At 62.4% G+C, this 12,418-nt stretch overlaps 1 protein-coding gene across 1 annotated transcript in view; it reads right to left on the bottom strand.

The window, feature by feature from the left end:
* Positions 1-334: 334 nt before the first annotated feature.
* SEMA4B (semaphorin 4B) overlaps positions 335-12,418 on the bottom strand; it is a 30,745-nt gene continuing 18,661 nt past the window's right edge. The window contains exons 3-15 of the mRNA XM_062206255.1: positions 10,408-10,571; positions 10,211-10,273; positions 8,919-9,017; positions 7,660-7,771; positions 7,325-7,438; positions 7,079-7,230; positions 5,538-5,719; positions 5,315-5,465; positions 4,425-4,635; positions 4,096-4,211; positions 3,752-3,918; positions 1,978-2,063; positions 335-1,808 (exon numbers count right to left, since the gene is read on the bottom strand). Coding sequence (XP_062062239.1) covers positions 1,066-1,808; positions 1,978-2,063; positions 3,752-3,918; positions 4,096-4,211; positions 4,425-4,635; positions 5,315-5,465; positions 5,538-5,719; positions 7,079-7,230; positions 7,325-7,438; positions 7,660-7,771; positions 8,919-9,017; positions 10,211-10,273; positions 10,408-10,571 — 2,360 coding nt within the window. The 3' untranslated portion in view covers positions 335-1,065. The remainder of the gene's footprint in view (positions 1,809-1,977; positions 2,064-3,751; positions 3,919-4,095; positions 4,212-4,424; positions 4,636-5,314; positions 5,466-5,537; positions 5,720-7,078; positions 7,231-7,324; positions 7,439-7,659; positions 7,772-8,918; positions 9,018-10,210; positions 10,274-10,407; positions 10,572-12,418) is intronic.

Below are 12,418 nucleotides of genomic sequence, written 5' to 3'. Positions count from 1 at the left end.
GAACCAGACCAGCTTCCGAGAGCACCAGTCCTCTCAGAGGAGAGGCCCGGATTAAACAGTAGTCCAGGGGCCGCCACCTGCAGCACCGGCATCCTATTTGGGCGCCGGTTCGAGTCCCGGCTGCTCCACTTCCCATTCAGCTCTCTGCTATGGCCTGGGAAAGCAGAAGATGGCCCAAGTGCTTGGGCCCCTGCACCCATGTGGGAGACCAGGAGGAAGCTCCTGGCTTCACATCGGCTCAGCTGTTGTGGCCATTTCGGGAGTGAACCAGTGGATGAAAGACCTCTCTCAGCTTCTGCCTCTAATTCTGCCTTTCAAATAAATCAATCTTAAAAAATGTAAAGTGCATTTTATTAAAAACATACAAAAGTCACATAAAGCCCAGGCCCCTGTGCTTGGCTGGGCAGTGTCGTATCCCTTAGAGTGGAGGGGCGGGCGAGGGGCCTGGGGCGACGGCGCAGGGAGGTTCCTAGCTTGGATCTGAATAAAGTTCACGGCTGGGAGGCTGACTGCTCTCCTCCCTGGATCCACAGGAAAGGCTGTGTAGCTCAGGCTGCCCTCCCGTGTGGCCGCAGCCTGATACAGGCCGGAAAGGTCCAGAGGTGGGGGCTGAGCCCACGGCCGGGGAGGGCTGCGGTGCCGGCCCAGCCCTCTGATCCCTGAGCAGGGACACTGGCAGCCATGGCGACGTCCTCGGCCGGCTGGCAGAGCAGGCCCGGACTCTGCGGTGGGAAGGCAGCCTGCGGCAGTAGGATAAGGCGAGGGGTCACCAATTCGGTCCCAAACGGCCACTCGGAAGGAGTCCTAGTAGCCCCTGCTGTGTGCATGGCCTTCCATGTCTCTCCGATTTCACATTTTCAATTATTTCTTACACGAAGGGCTCAGTTTACACCAGGAGCACTGTTCTGCCACCTGGGCAGCCCCTTTGCAGCTGGACCCTGGGCACGGCTCTGCACCTGGCTGAAGGCCGGCAACCAGCTGGCTCCCAGGCTCCCGCCGGCTGGGCACACGGGCGTGGCTCCAGGCGGGCTACGGGCTCGCGTGGCCTCCTCTCAGAGTCGGCTCTCACACCACGGAGTCCCGGATCTCAGAGCCCAGGCGGACGCGGGGCCGGGGGCACACAGGGGACACCTCCACGAAGCTGTCCTGGATGCTGAGCGGCCTCTTCTCGGACTCCGTGAAGACCCGGGGCCCCGGGGAACTGTCAGACAGGGCCTGGTAGCCTCGGTGGTCGAGGGGGGTGCTGGGCGGGCCGACACCGTTGAGCGGCCGGGTCTCGGGCGGCAGGGCCACGGGGCGGGCTTTGGGGTGCACGCTGGCGCACTCGCCCTGCTTCAGGAAGACCTTCATGCTGTCGCGGTGCCGGTAGAGGAAGAACAGGACGAGCAGCACCACCGCGAGCCCGAAGAGCGTGCACATCACCAGGAACTCGTTCCAGTAGGACCTGTCGGCGCCCCAGCTGGCCTTGCCGGCTGCGGGTGCGCTCACGCGCGAAGTGTTGATCACGACCGGCACACTGCCGCCCCGCTCCGTCTGCTCCGCGGCCCCATCTTCCACCACCTCCGGGCAGTAGCTGGCCACCAGCTGCCGGAAGCCCCCCTCCACCGCCCAGCACTCGAAGCGCCCCAGCCCCTGCTGGCCGCCCACCAGCAGCAGGTCCCCCGTGGGCAGCACACGGCAGGAGGCCGAGGAGTTGACGGGGGCACTGTTGTGCAGCCAGAGCCGGGTGGCCAGGTTGGACAGCAGCGGGCAGGCCAAGGTGTTCACAGTGTTGGGCTGGAACTGGATCTGCTCACAGGGCTTCTTGCCTGCGGGCAGAAGAGGTGCCCAGGGCTGTGTCTGTGGTGCCATGGGGGCAGCTCCAGGACTCCCAGGACCGCGTGAGTCTCCCTCCCCAGGGCCCTGCTTGCAGGGAAAGGCCCGGCAGCCACTGGGCCTGGCCCGGCTTCTCTTGTCCACCTCTGAGGTGCACCTTACCTCTTGGTATGGGAGACAAGGGGCTGGCCGAGGAGGTGTCGCAGAGGTCCTTGGCGTTGGCCCCCTCGACGTCCTGGATCCACGGCCTGAGGACAGGAGAGGCTGGGATAAGCCAGGAAGCCCCGGGAACCCCGGGAGCCCCTGCTCTCCACCCACAATGCATGGGACCAGGCCTGCAGCAGTGAGTGACTTCCCTGAGCTGACCCCGCCCCCACAGGCTCTGCTCAGCCTCTCTGCAGCCACCACTGGACTTCCCGTTACAGGAGCAGCAGGTGCCCGCAGGAAGCGTGCGGGCCGGCTACGCCTGTGTGGACAGAGGTCTCGTATTTGGCATTGCTTTGTTTCATGAAAAATACAGGAGTTAATCCTCCGCCTGCAGCGCCAGCATTCCATATGGGTGCCAGTTCGAGTCCTGGCTGCTCCTCTTCCCATCCAGCTCTCTGCTGTGGCCTGGGAGGGTGGTAGATGATGGCCCAAATCCTTGGGCCCCTGCACCTGGAGGAGGCTCCTGGCTCCTGGCTTTGGATTGGCACAGCTCCAGCTCCTGCGGCCATTTGGGGAGTGAACCAGCGAACAGAAGACCTTTCTCTCTGTCTCTCCCTCTCACTGTCTGTAACTCTACCTCTCAAATAAATAAATAAAATCTTTAAAAAATTAGGGTTAGGGGAGAGGTGCATTTAGCCTGGTGCCGAAGATGTCCACGACACATTATCAGTTCCCGGGCTCAACACCCAGCTCTGGCTCCCAACACCAGCTTTCTGCTAATGCAAACCCTGAGGAGCCGCAGTGACGGCTCAGCTGGGGTCCCGGCGCCGGCGGGAGACACCCGAATGGAGTTTCAGGCTCTGGGCTCCAACCCCAACGACTGTAGCCACTACAGATGGCAGCTGTCTTGATCTGTCTCTCACACAGCCAAGTGCAATGACATCAATCATGTATTTTTAAAGCGGTACGTTTTGTTTAAAAGTAATTCTTGATGAATGCAAAAAAAAAAGGACAAGAAACTCAACCACAATCAGTAAAAAAAAATACGGCAAATGGGACAGATCCCTTTTTTTTTGGACAGGCAGAGTGGATAGTGAGAGAGAGAGACAGAGAGAAAGGTCTTCCTTTTGCCGTTGGTTCACCCTCCAATGGCCACTGTGGCCAGCGCATCTCACTGATCCGAAGCCAGGAGCCAGGTGCTTCTCCTGGTCTCCCATGCGGGTGCAGGGCCCAAGCACTTGGGCCATCCTCCACTGCATTCCCGGGCCATAGCAGAGAGCTGGCCTGGAAGAGGGGCAACCAGGATAGAATCCAGCGCCCCAACCGGGACTAGAACCCGGTGTGCTGGCGCCGCAAGGTGGAGGATTAGCCTGTTAAGCCACGGCGCCGGCCAAGATCCCATTTTTATCTAAAAGACATGGACTTCTGTGTTTGTTTCCCACGTGTACACTGCGCTGCACTGTGGCTCGGCTCCAGGTGGCAGAGCGGGGGTGACTGTGGCTTGTGCTCACCCCTGCCTGCTAGGTGAGCATTTTGTACTCTAAGTGGGTTTGTGTGGCTTCGTCGAGGGGCTGTTCCGGTGCCCTTGCTGCCACTGAAACACGGTCCCCAGCCAGGTCACATCCGGTGGCCTCTGTGCCGCTGTGGCCCTCACACCGGGCCACTTACGGGAGGTGAGGCAGAGCCGACTGTGGCCAGAAAGCGGGCAGGGAGCCGATGGGAGAGGAGCCGAGGCAGAGGCCCGGTGCGCGGGGACAGGCGGGTGTGCAGCGGGGCCGGGGGCTTTCACCTGGAGGCCAGCTCAGGCTGGTAGAGGCTGACGCGGCGGCAGGCGGAGCCGTCCCAGGCGCAGTAGGGGTCGCGGGCGAGGAGGCAGTCCCCGCAGGTCTGGTACAGGCTGCAGTTGGCCACCGGCACCTGGACCACGCCCGAGTACGAGGCTGCGTACAGCAGTCCCTGCGCAACCACAGGCTGGGGTCAAAGGCGGGCACGGGCACCAGAGCTGTCACCCAGGCCACCCCCCAGATCCCCACCCTCCCCCGTGCCATGGCCAGGATTCCCTTTTTCCCCCTTGCTGGGGCGAGCCAGGTGGGGACCGCGTGGTGATGGTGCAGAGACCCCTTGGCCGCTCACCCTGTGGGTGTCCAGGAGCAGGTTCTGGACAGGCTGTCCTGGCTGGAAGACCTGCAGCTCCTCAATGATGTGCACCTGCGGGCCCACCTTCACTGCCTTGTGCAGCCGCCCGTCACCTGCCATGGGACAAGAGTCAGGCCCAGAGGAGAGGCCACGGCCTGTGACGCCCCCTGCCCGTCACCTGCCGCGGGACAAGAGTCAGGCCCAGAGGAGAGGCCACGGCCTGTGACGCCCCCTGCCCGTCACCTGCCGCGGGACAAGAGTCAGGCCCAGAGGAGAGGCCATCGCTGTGACACCCCCTGACCCCTGGCCTGGCTGCAGGCACTCACCGGTACCCAGGAACAGGACGTCATAGGTGCGGTTCAGGCCCGAGACGCGGTGGACGGCCACGCGCTGGTAGCGGGCCTGAGGCTGCAGCAGCAGCAGGTGGCTGCGGACCTTGCTGTCCATCAGGAAGTGGTCCTTGAGGAAGTTGAGCACGCGGTCGGGGAGCTGCAGGGACGAGTTGATCTTCCTCTCCCGGGCACTGTTGGTGATGCACTGTGGCGGGAGCGGGCGGTGTGAGGCGGCAGGCAGCACAGGGCCCGCTCCCCTGCGGCCCCGGACACGTCCTGCGGTCATGCAGGGAGCCAGCACCAGTCTGAAGGCCCAAGGGCCAGGCCAGGGCGCTGGGAAGCCAAGAGCCGGGAGGGCGTCCTGGCTGGGCCTCCTCCCTGCCCAGTGCTCAGCCTCACGCGCATAAAGGCTTCCAGACCTCTGACCCCTCCTCTGCCCCCACCAGCCCCCAGGATGCCCTGGCAGTGCAGGCCAGCTCCTGCGCCCGCTGAGGTTTCTCTGTCCGGGACTTAAAACACGGAGTGGCCCTCGCCCAACAAGGCACACAGTCGACAGCTCCACTGGGCCCGTCCTGAGGTCCACTGCCCCTCTGCCGGAGCTGCCAGTCGTGCTGGCCAACACGCCCCCTCGTGGCTATGCCCGACCCTCGCTCTCCTTTGCCCTCTGGCTGGTCCCTGGGATCCCTCCCTGTGCCCACATCTGTGTCCAGGGTCTGCTTCCGGGGAGCCTGCTTGGTGAAAACACTAGCAAGGTCCCACACCTGCTCACCAGGCCGCCTAACTAATGAGGAGCCCCCAGCTGAGCGGGAGAGGGGACCAAGGGGACAGACATCCCTGACAGCGTCCAGCTGCCCCGGCCCTGGGTGTGAGGAGCCCGCACGCACCGCTCCAGGCCGGGGAGAGGGCACCGGGTGGGTCACGGTGTACCACTGCTGCGTCTCCCGGTTCACCTCCTTGTAGAGGCCGTTGAAGGCGTGCTGCACGTCCTCCATGGTGAACATGCAGATGGCCGAGCCCTCCGAGGCGCCCCTGTGCCTGCGAAGGAAGCAGCCGATTAACCCTGGAGCCTGGCCCCAGCCCCCTCCCCAGGAAGTCCCGGGGACTTACCACTGGGAGGTGAAGACCCCGTAGAAGAGGGTCTCGGGCCAGGCCTCGGGGCTGGGGCTCAGCGTGAAGACGTCCTGCAGCACGTTGAAGGGGAAGCCGTCCTCGGGCCGCGAGCACAGCAGCTGGGCCTTCAGGAAGGACGTCCAGCGCTGCTGCAGCACCCGCTCGCCGCCCTCATCGCCCTGCACGGGGAAGGACGATGGTCCGGGGCTGTGGGCTGCGGGCCTGGGCCGCCCTGCTGCCCCACCCCGCGAACCCAGCGTCAGTGGAAGCCTGTATGCCGACACGGGCCTCGGAGAAACCAGGGCGCGGGGCGCCTGTCTAAACCCTGCGTGTCTGTGACCACCGAGCACACGGGAGCCACAGCGCCCCAGAGTGGCGGTGCACCCACCCACACACACACACACACACACAGCCCCCCACAGCCACATGTTGTGCCAATACTCCGAGACACCCACGGCGCCACGTCGGGTGTTATGACACCAGTGGTTTGCACGCGGCCAACGCCGATCACATTTCTAAGCTTTCTGTGGATTCATGCATTTAACCTGCTGAGGCTTGTGTGGTTACCATTCCCATTCAACAGACGAGAACCTGCTCAAGCAAGAGGCTCAGGGACTTCCTGAGATCCTAAGAGCAGGAGGGGCTCAACCGAGGCAGCCGCCCGCAGAATCTCTCTGTCTCTGTACCTTTCCTATGTATGCACGCACGCATTTCTATCTGAAAGGCACAGCAACAGAGAGACCCAGAGAGACAGACAGACACAGAGAGAGAGAGAGAGAGAGAGAGAGAGAGAGAATCTTCCACCTGCTGGTTCACTCCCCACATGACCAAAACCGCTGGGGCTGGGCCGTGCAGAAGCTAGGAGCCAAGCATCTGAGCCATCATGGGCTGCCTCGAGGGCATGCATGAGCAGGAAGCTGGAACCCGAAGCGAAGCTGGAATTGTGATAAGGTACGGGGGCACCTTAACTGCCGTGCCAGATGCCTGTCCCCAGAGCCTCCTAAGCAGGATGTACACCCTTCTTCACCTAGTAGCTGATCTGCGTGTATACTTCTGTTTTCACACTTTTTTTTTTTTTTTGGACAGGCAGAGTGGACAGTGAGAGAGAGAAAGACAGAGAGAAAGGCCTTCTTTTGCCATAGGTTAACCCTCCAATGGCCGCTGCGGCCGCCGGCACACCATGCTGATCCGAAGGCAGGAGCCAGGTGCTTCTCCTGGTCTCCCATAGGGTGCAGGGCCCAAGCACTTGGGCCATCCTCCACTGCACTCCCGGGCCCCAGCAGAGAGCTGGCCTGGAAGAGGGTCAACTGGGATAGAATCCGGTGCCCCAACCGGGACTGGAACCCGGTGTGCCGGTGCCGCAAGGTGGAGGATTAGCCTATTGAGCCGCGGCGCCAGACAACACACTTTTTAAAGAAAACAGTGAGAGAGATTTCAGCTGGAAAGGAAGGAGAGGAAGGCCACTGGCCAAGCTGTCCCCCTGCAGGAGGGCGGAGGCTGCAGGTGCGGGCGGCCCTTCGGCGGGCCCAGCCCCTCACCTTGCAGATGCGAGCGATGCGGGACACGATGGTGTTCTCGATGAACTCAAACCTCTGGCCGGTCTCGCTGAAGAAGAAGTAGATCTTGTCGTCGTCCCCCTGTGGGCTGCCCAGGCTCTCGGGAATGAAGGCTGAAGCCACAAAGGCTGGGTCTGTGGGAGGGGGTGTGGGGCGCGTGCAGTCAGCCGGGAAGGAGCCCTGAGATGGGGCCACCGCGCCGCCCGCTGGCACCCTGCGAGTCCCCACCTTGCAGCCAGTTGAGGGAGCTCTCGGTCTTGGTGGGGCGGTGGCTTTGGCTCCGGGAGATGGCCGGGTCGTTCCCCTGGAAGCTGCTGACTGTTCCAGTGTACAGCTCGCCGTCTGCCAAGAAAACATTCCCATGGGAACGGCCCCTTCTTCCGGCTCAGAGTAGCCCTGGCACTGCCCATCACAGAAGGAAGCTGGAACTCGGAAATGCCAAACCTGAGCACAGCCCGCGGTGGCTCTGGCCCCTGGCAGTCGGTGTGGCATGGACTCAGCAGCCCTCCGGCCCTGTGCACCTGCTACCCCCACCTGGAGCCTGCCCTGCCCCCCACACTCACCAACCACCAGGGCTGTGGACTTGAAGTTGGGGTCAAAGGGACAGCGGCCCTTGCCATCTTCTAGAAGAACATTCCCGGCTTGGTCCCGCACCAGAGTGAAATTCCTCACGTTCTGCAGGGGACAGATGGGGTGGGGGGCTCAGGGTGAGCTGGGGAAGGGAGGGGGGTGCCAGAGCAGGCAGCTCTGCGGCAGGTGTCAGGGCTGTCCCCACGCTGGGCCCCCAGGGCACTGCCCCGCTGTCTCCCGGTCCTGGTGAGCACCACAGCCCCTGTGCAGGGAGCAGACGAGGCTCGGAAAGCAGTGCGAACCAGGACAGCGAAAGGATTCAAGCCCAGGTGTCTCACCCCAAGGCTGGGGCCTGCTAGGGTGCGGGGGGGCAGGGGCCCAAGGGGGGCATGTGTGTGCTGTGAGTAGGGGCACAGTCGAGAATGACATGCGGCGATGGATCCACCCCCCACCCTCACCCCATCACCATCCCATTGTGCGCGTGGTTAAACGGCACCCTGGGTGGGTGCTGTGGCACAGCGGGCTGAGCCACTGGTGCCTACATCCCGTATCGCAGGGCCTGGCTGGAGTCCCGGCTACTCTGCTTTCAGTTCTGGGAGGCAGTGGACGGTGGCTCAAGGCTTGGGCCCCTGCCACCCACACGCGAGATCTGGATGGAGTCCCTGGCTTAGGCCTGACCCAGCCCTGGCTGTTGCAGGCATTAAACTAGCAGATGGATGATCTCTCTCTCTGCCTTTCAAGAGGAAAGGAGAGAGGAAGAGAGAGCGAGAGAGAGAAAAGAAAAAAATAGCACGAGGCCAGCGGAAAAGGTTAAGCCTCAGCCTGCAGAGCTGGCATCCCATATGGGCACCAGTTCAAGTCCCAGCTGCTGCACTTCCTATCCTGCTCCCTGCTGGTGGCCTGGGAAAGCAGCAGAAGATGGTCCAAGTGCTTGGGCCCCTGAACCCCTGTGGGAGACTGGGAAGAAGCTGCTGGTTCTTGGCTTTGGCCTGGCATAGGCCTGGCCGCTGCAGCCATTTAGGAAGTGAACCAGCGGATGGAAGACCTCTCTCTCTCTGTCCCCCCCCCCCCCCCCCGTAACTCTGCATTTCAAATAAATGGACCTGGGCTACTGGGGCTGGGCACCACCTTGGGAGCCTCACGTCCCCCTGCTACTGCCCCTACTCCCACCACGCCATAGCCCACCCACGGTGTTAGGGAACGGCTCCCTGGGGCAGGAGGAGGAGTGGGCCCAGGCCTGAGGGACACTCACGATGTAGGTGCACAGGGGGCTGAAGGCGGCCGTGCCGCAGGCGAACAGGTGGCTGCTGTTGAGTGGCAGGAGGATCTTGACATAGTTTTGGCAGTCACGCTGGAGGGAGGGGTGCGGTATTCAGGGTCAGGCTCCAGCCCAGGCCGACCACCAGGGGGCGCTGCCCAGCCCTCTCCACCAGCTCCGGGCCAGGCCCGGGTCTGGGAACCAGAGGCCCCAGGAAGGCCACAGAGCACAGGCAGGGCCTGGTCAGCCAGGGGGCACATGTGCAGGTCTGCCTTCCGTGGGGCGGCAGAACCCCACTCCTCTGGCTGAGGGTCCTCTTCAGAGGCCCTGTGAAAACCCCCAGCTTCCCTCCAACACCCTGGCGAGGAAGGCGCCTGGGCCGGGAGCCGGAGCCCCACGGTCTCGTCCAGCACCAACCCACACAGCCCCACGCAGCCCCAGGCGTGGAGCTGACTGGGCCTCCCACCACCCCCAACACAACCCCTCTGCAGGCTGCCCCACCTGTCCAGGAGCTGAGGCCCCACACTCTACAGGCTGGCCGCTCCAACGGCAGCCACGGTCATCTCCCGCCCTGCTCTGGCCTCCCTCAAAGCCCCTGCCCACTGAGGCCTCTCTGCCACCTGACCTCTGAACCCAGGGCGGCCGCACCACTGCTCAGCCCTGCGCGGCTTCCCCGGCATCTCTCAAGGTTTAGGCCAGAGTGCCGCTCCTCCCCCAGGTCCACCTGGTCCACTCCCTCACCTAACCTGGGCTCTGGTGGCCCTTTGGTGATGATATAACCTGGCCGCCCTCTCAACAGATTTCTCTCTCACACACACCCACACACACCCCCGCAGGTGCATCCCCAGTGCGTACAGGCACACGAGCACAGACCAAGTCCTGATAGGAGTCTGCTGTCATGGGAACGGTGAGTCGTCGGGTTTGGTCCAAACCAAACCGGCACCTATCAGACCTGCGCAGCCCCGCCCCCACCCAATCCCTGCTCAGGCTGGAAGCTGACACTGGGTGCTGGGTGCCTTCTGCCTCCGGCCCACCCGAGGCTCACAGCAAGCCCAGGGGACAGGCGCCAGCAGCCCCATCTTACAGGGGTCCCAGCAGGGCTCGGAGAGATGAATCTTCCCACCCAAGGTCATGGAGACAATACACCCAGGGCTGGGTGCAAACCCAGGCATGGCCCTCATGGCAGAGGCCTGCACCCTCGCACCAGGCCTGGCTGTACCCGCTCCCGCCTCCCGCCACTCCCGCCGCTCCCTCTCCGCCCAGGCGGCCTCCAGGTGCCGGCTCACCTGAGGGTCCTTGCCCTTGAAGCTGCACTGCTGCTTCCTTTCTGTATCTGCCTTCCACGGCAGCTGGGGACAGAACGGGGAGGTCAGGGGCGCGCGGGAAGGACGGTGCGCCGCGCCTCCCCTCGGACCCAGAGGGCCAAGCTCCCAGGCCATCCTCCCTCCGCCCAGCCGGGCCAGCCCCAGGCCACCCCTCTCACCTGCTGGTACTCCCCGCCGGGCAGGAAGCTGAGGCTGCTACTGAGGGCAAAGAGGGCCTCCCGGGCCCCCACGTACAGGGTCCTCCCATCCTGGCTCAGCAGAAGGGCTGTGTAGTTGGACACGTCCTCAGCTTCAAATCGGAGCACCGGCCGCTTTTCCGAGCCTGGGGAGAGGAAGACGGCCGTCACCTGGGCGGGCCCCTCGCACCAACCTCCAGGAGGCTTGATGGAAGGCAGTGGGCGGGGGGCGCCATATTCCTCCACTCAGACATTCCAGAACATTCCGTGGGAGCCAACTGCAGACCCGGGATGGGCAGCCGTTTGCAGTTGTGAGCAACTGTGTGCCCCAACCACGGGGCACCAGGTGAGAAGCAGTGACGATGCCGCTTCCCAGGGATGCTACGGAGCTGGTGAGTCGCGCTGAACATCCCAGAGGAATAGGCAAAGCCGGACGAGAAAAGCCTGAAAACGTAAAAAGTCGTAGTCTGAGCACATGATGGGATCCATGAAAGGAAAACCCACGGAGCACTCTCCCTGCGGGGGGAGCAGACAGGGACAGCTCTCCCTGCGGGGGGGGGGGGGGGGGGCAGACAGGGACAGAGGAAAGCAAACACAGCCTGCGCTGGCCCCGCAGCAACCGGGCCGTCACTCACAGAAGACTTCCGGAATGTCCCAGCCTCAACCGTGGACACGGGGACCCATGACAGACAGAAACCCAGAGCACCGGTGGTGGGCGGGGTGTCACTGAGCAGAGTGGACACCGGCACCCCTGGGCAAAGGCCCACCTGCCGGAGGCTAAGATGTACTATTTTTTTTAAAAAATAATTATTTATTTATTTGAAAGACAGAGTTACAGAGACAGGTAGAGCTAGAGAGAGAGAGATCTTCCACTCCGCTGTTTCACTCCCCAAATGATCGCGATGGCCAGAGCTGGGCTGATCTGAAGCCAGGAGCCAGGAGCTTCTTCTGGGTCTCCCACATGGGTGCAGGGGCCCAAGCACTTGGGCCATCTTCTACTGCTTTCCCAGGCCATAGCAGAGTGCTGGATTGGAAGAGGAGAAGCCGGGACTCGAACCGGCACACATATGGGATGCCAGCGCTTCAGGCCAGGGCTTTAACCTGCTGCGCCACAGCGCGGGCCCCAAGGTATACTATTTAACACCGTTTAAAACTGCAAAGGTGGGGCCCATGCTGTGGTATAGTAGCTTAAGCCTCTGCCTGTGGTGCTGGCATCCCATATGGACGCCGGTTCTGACCCAGCTCTCTGCTGTGGCCTGGGAAAGCAGCAGAAGATGGCCCAAGTCCCTGGGCACCTGTGCCCACGTGGGAGACCTGGAGGAAACTCCAGGCCCCTGGCTTCGGATCGGCGCATCTCTGGCCATTGCGGCCAACTGGGGAGTGAACCATCGGATGGAGACCTCTCTCTGCCTCTGCTCTCTCTGTGTAACTCTGACTTTCAAATAAATCAATCTAAAAAAAAAAAAAAAAAAGGCATGGCAGATGTAACTCAGAGCAAGGTAAAAAGAAACCGTCCCACCCACCTACCCATCACCAGGGGCCTGGTTATGCCTTGAAAAAGACTAATGGGATTGGAGAGAAATTATTTTAAAAATTCTAAACAGCTAAGAGCAGGAAGAAAAAAAAAAAAAGCCAGAAGCAGCCCCCACCGAGCAGCCCCAGGCCTGTCCTTAGTGACCCGTAAGTGACCAGTGGGTCATGACCAGGCAAACACAGCCTCGGGCAGCAGAGGAAGCAGAGCAACGAGCCGGCAAGATGGCCACGCACACAGCGTCAGCCCTGGTGTCCTACGAACCCTCAAAGGCAAGGGGACACACAGAAGACAGAGCAGTGAGATATGCACATGCGAATCAGGAGAGGAGAGACACAGAGCCGAGACCACGTCTGAACCAGGAAGAAGGAAGCAGGCCCTGAGGGTCTGCACAGATCCCAGGGCTGGCCTGTACGTCGGCTGAGCCTCCTGGTGGGCAGAGGGAAGAGGAGAACGGAGCCC

This window comes from Lepus europaeus, chromosome 11 (assembly GCF_033115175.1).
Source record: "Lepus europaeus isolate LE1 chromosome 11, mLepTim1.pri, whole genome shotgun sequence".
NCBI classification, from domain to species: Eukaryota; Metazoa; Chordata; class Mammalia; order Lagomorpha; family Leporidae; genus Lepus; species Lepus europaeus.
Note: the sequence above shows the minus strand (reverse complement) of the source record. Positions and strands in the feature narration are given on the sequence as shown.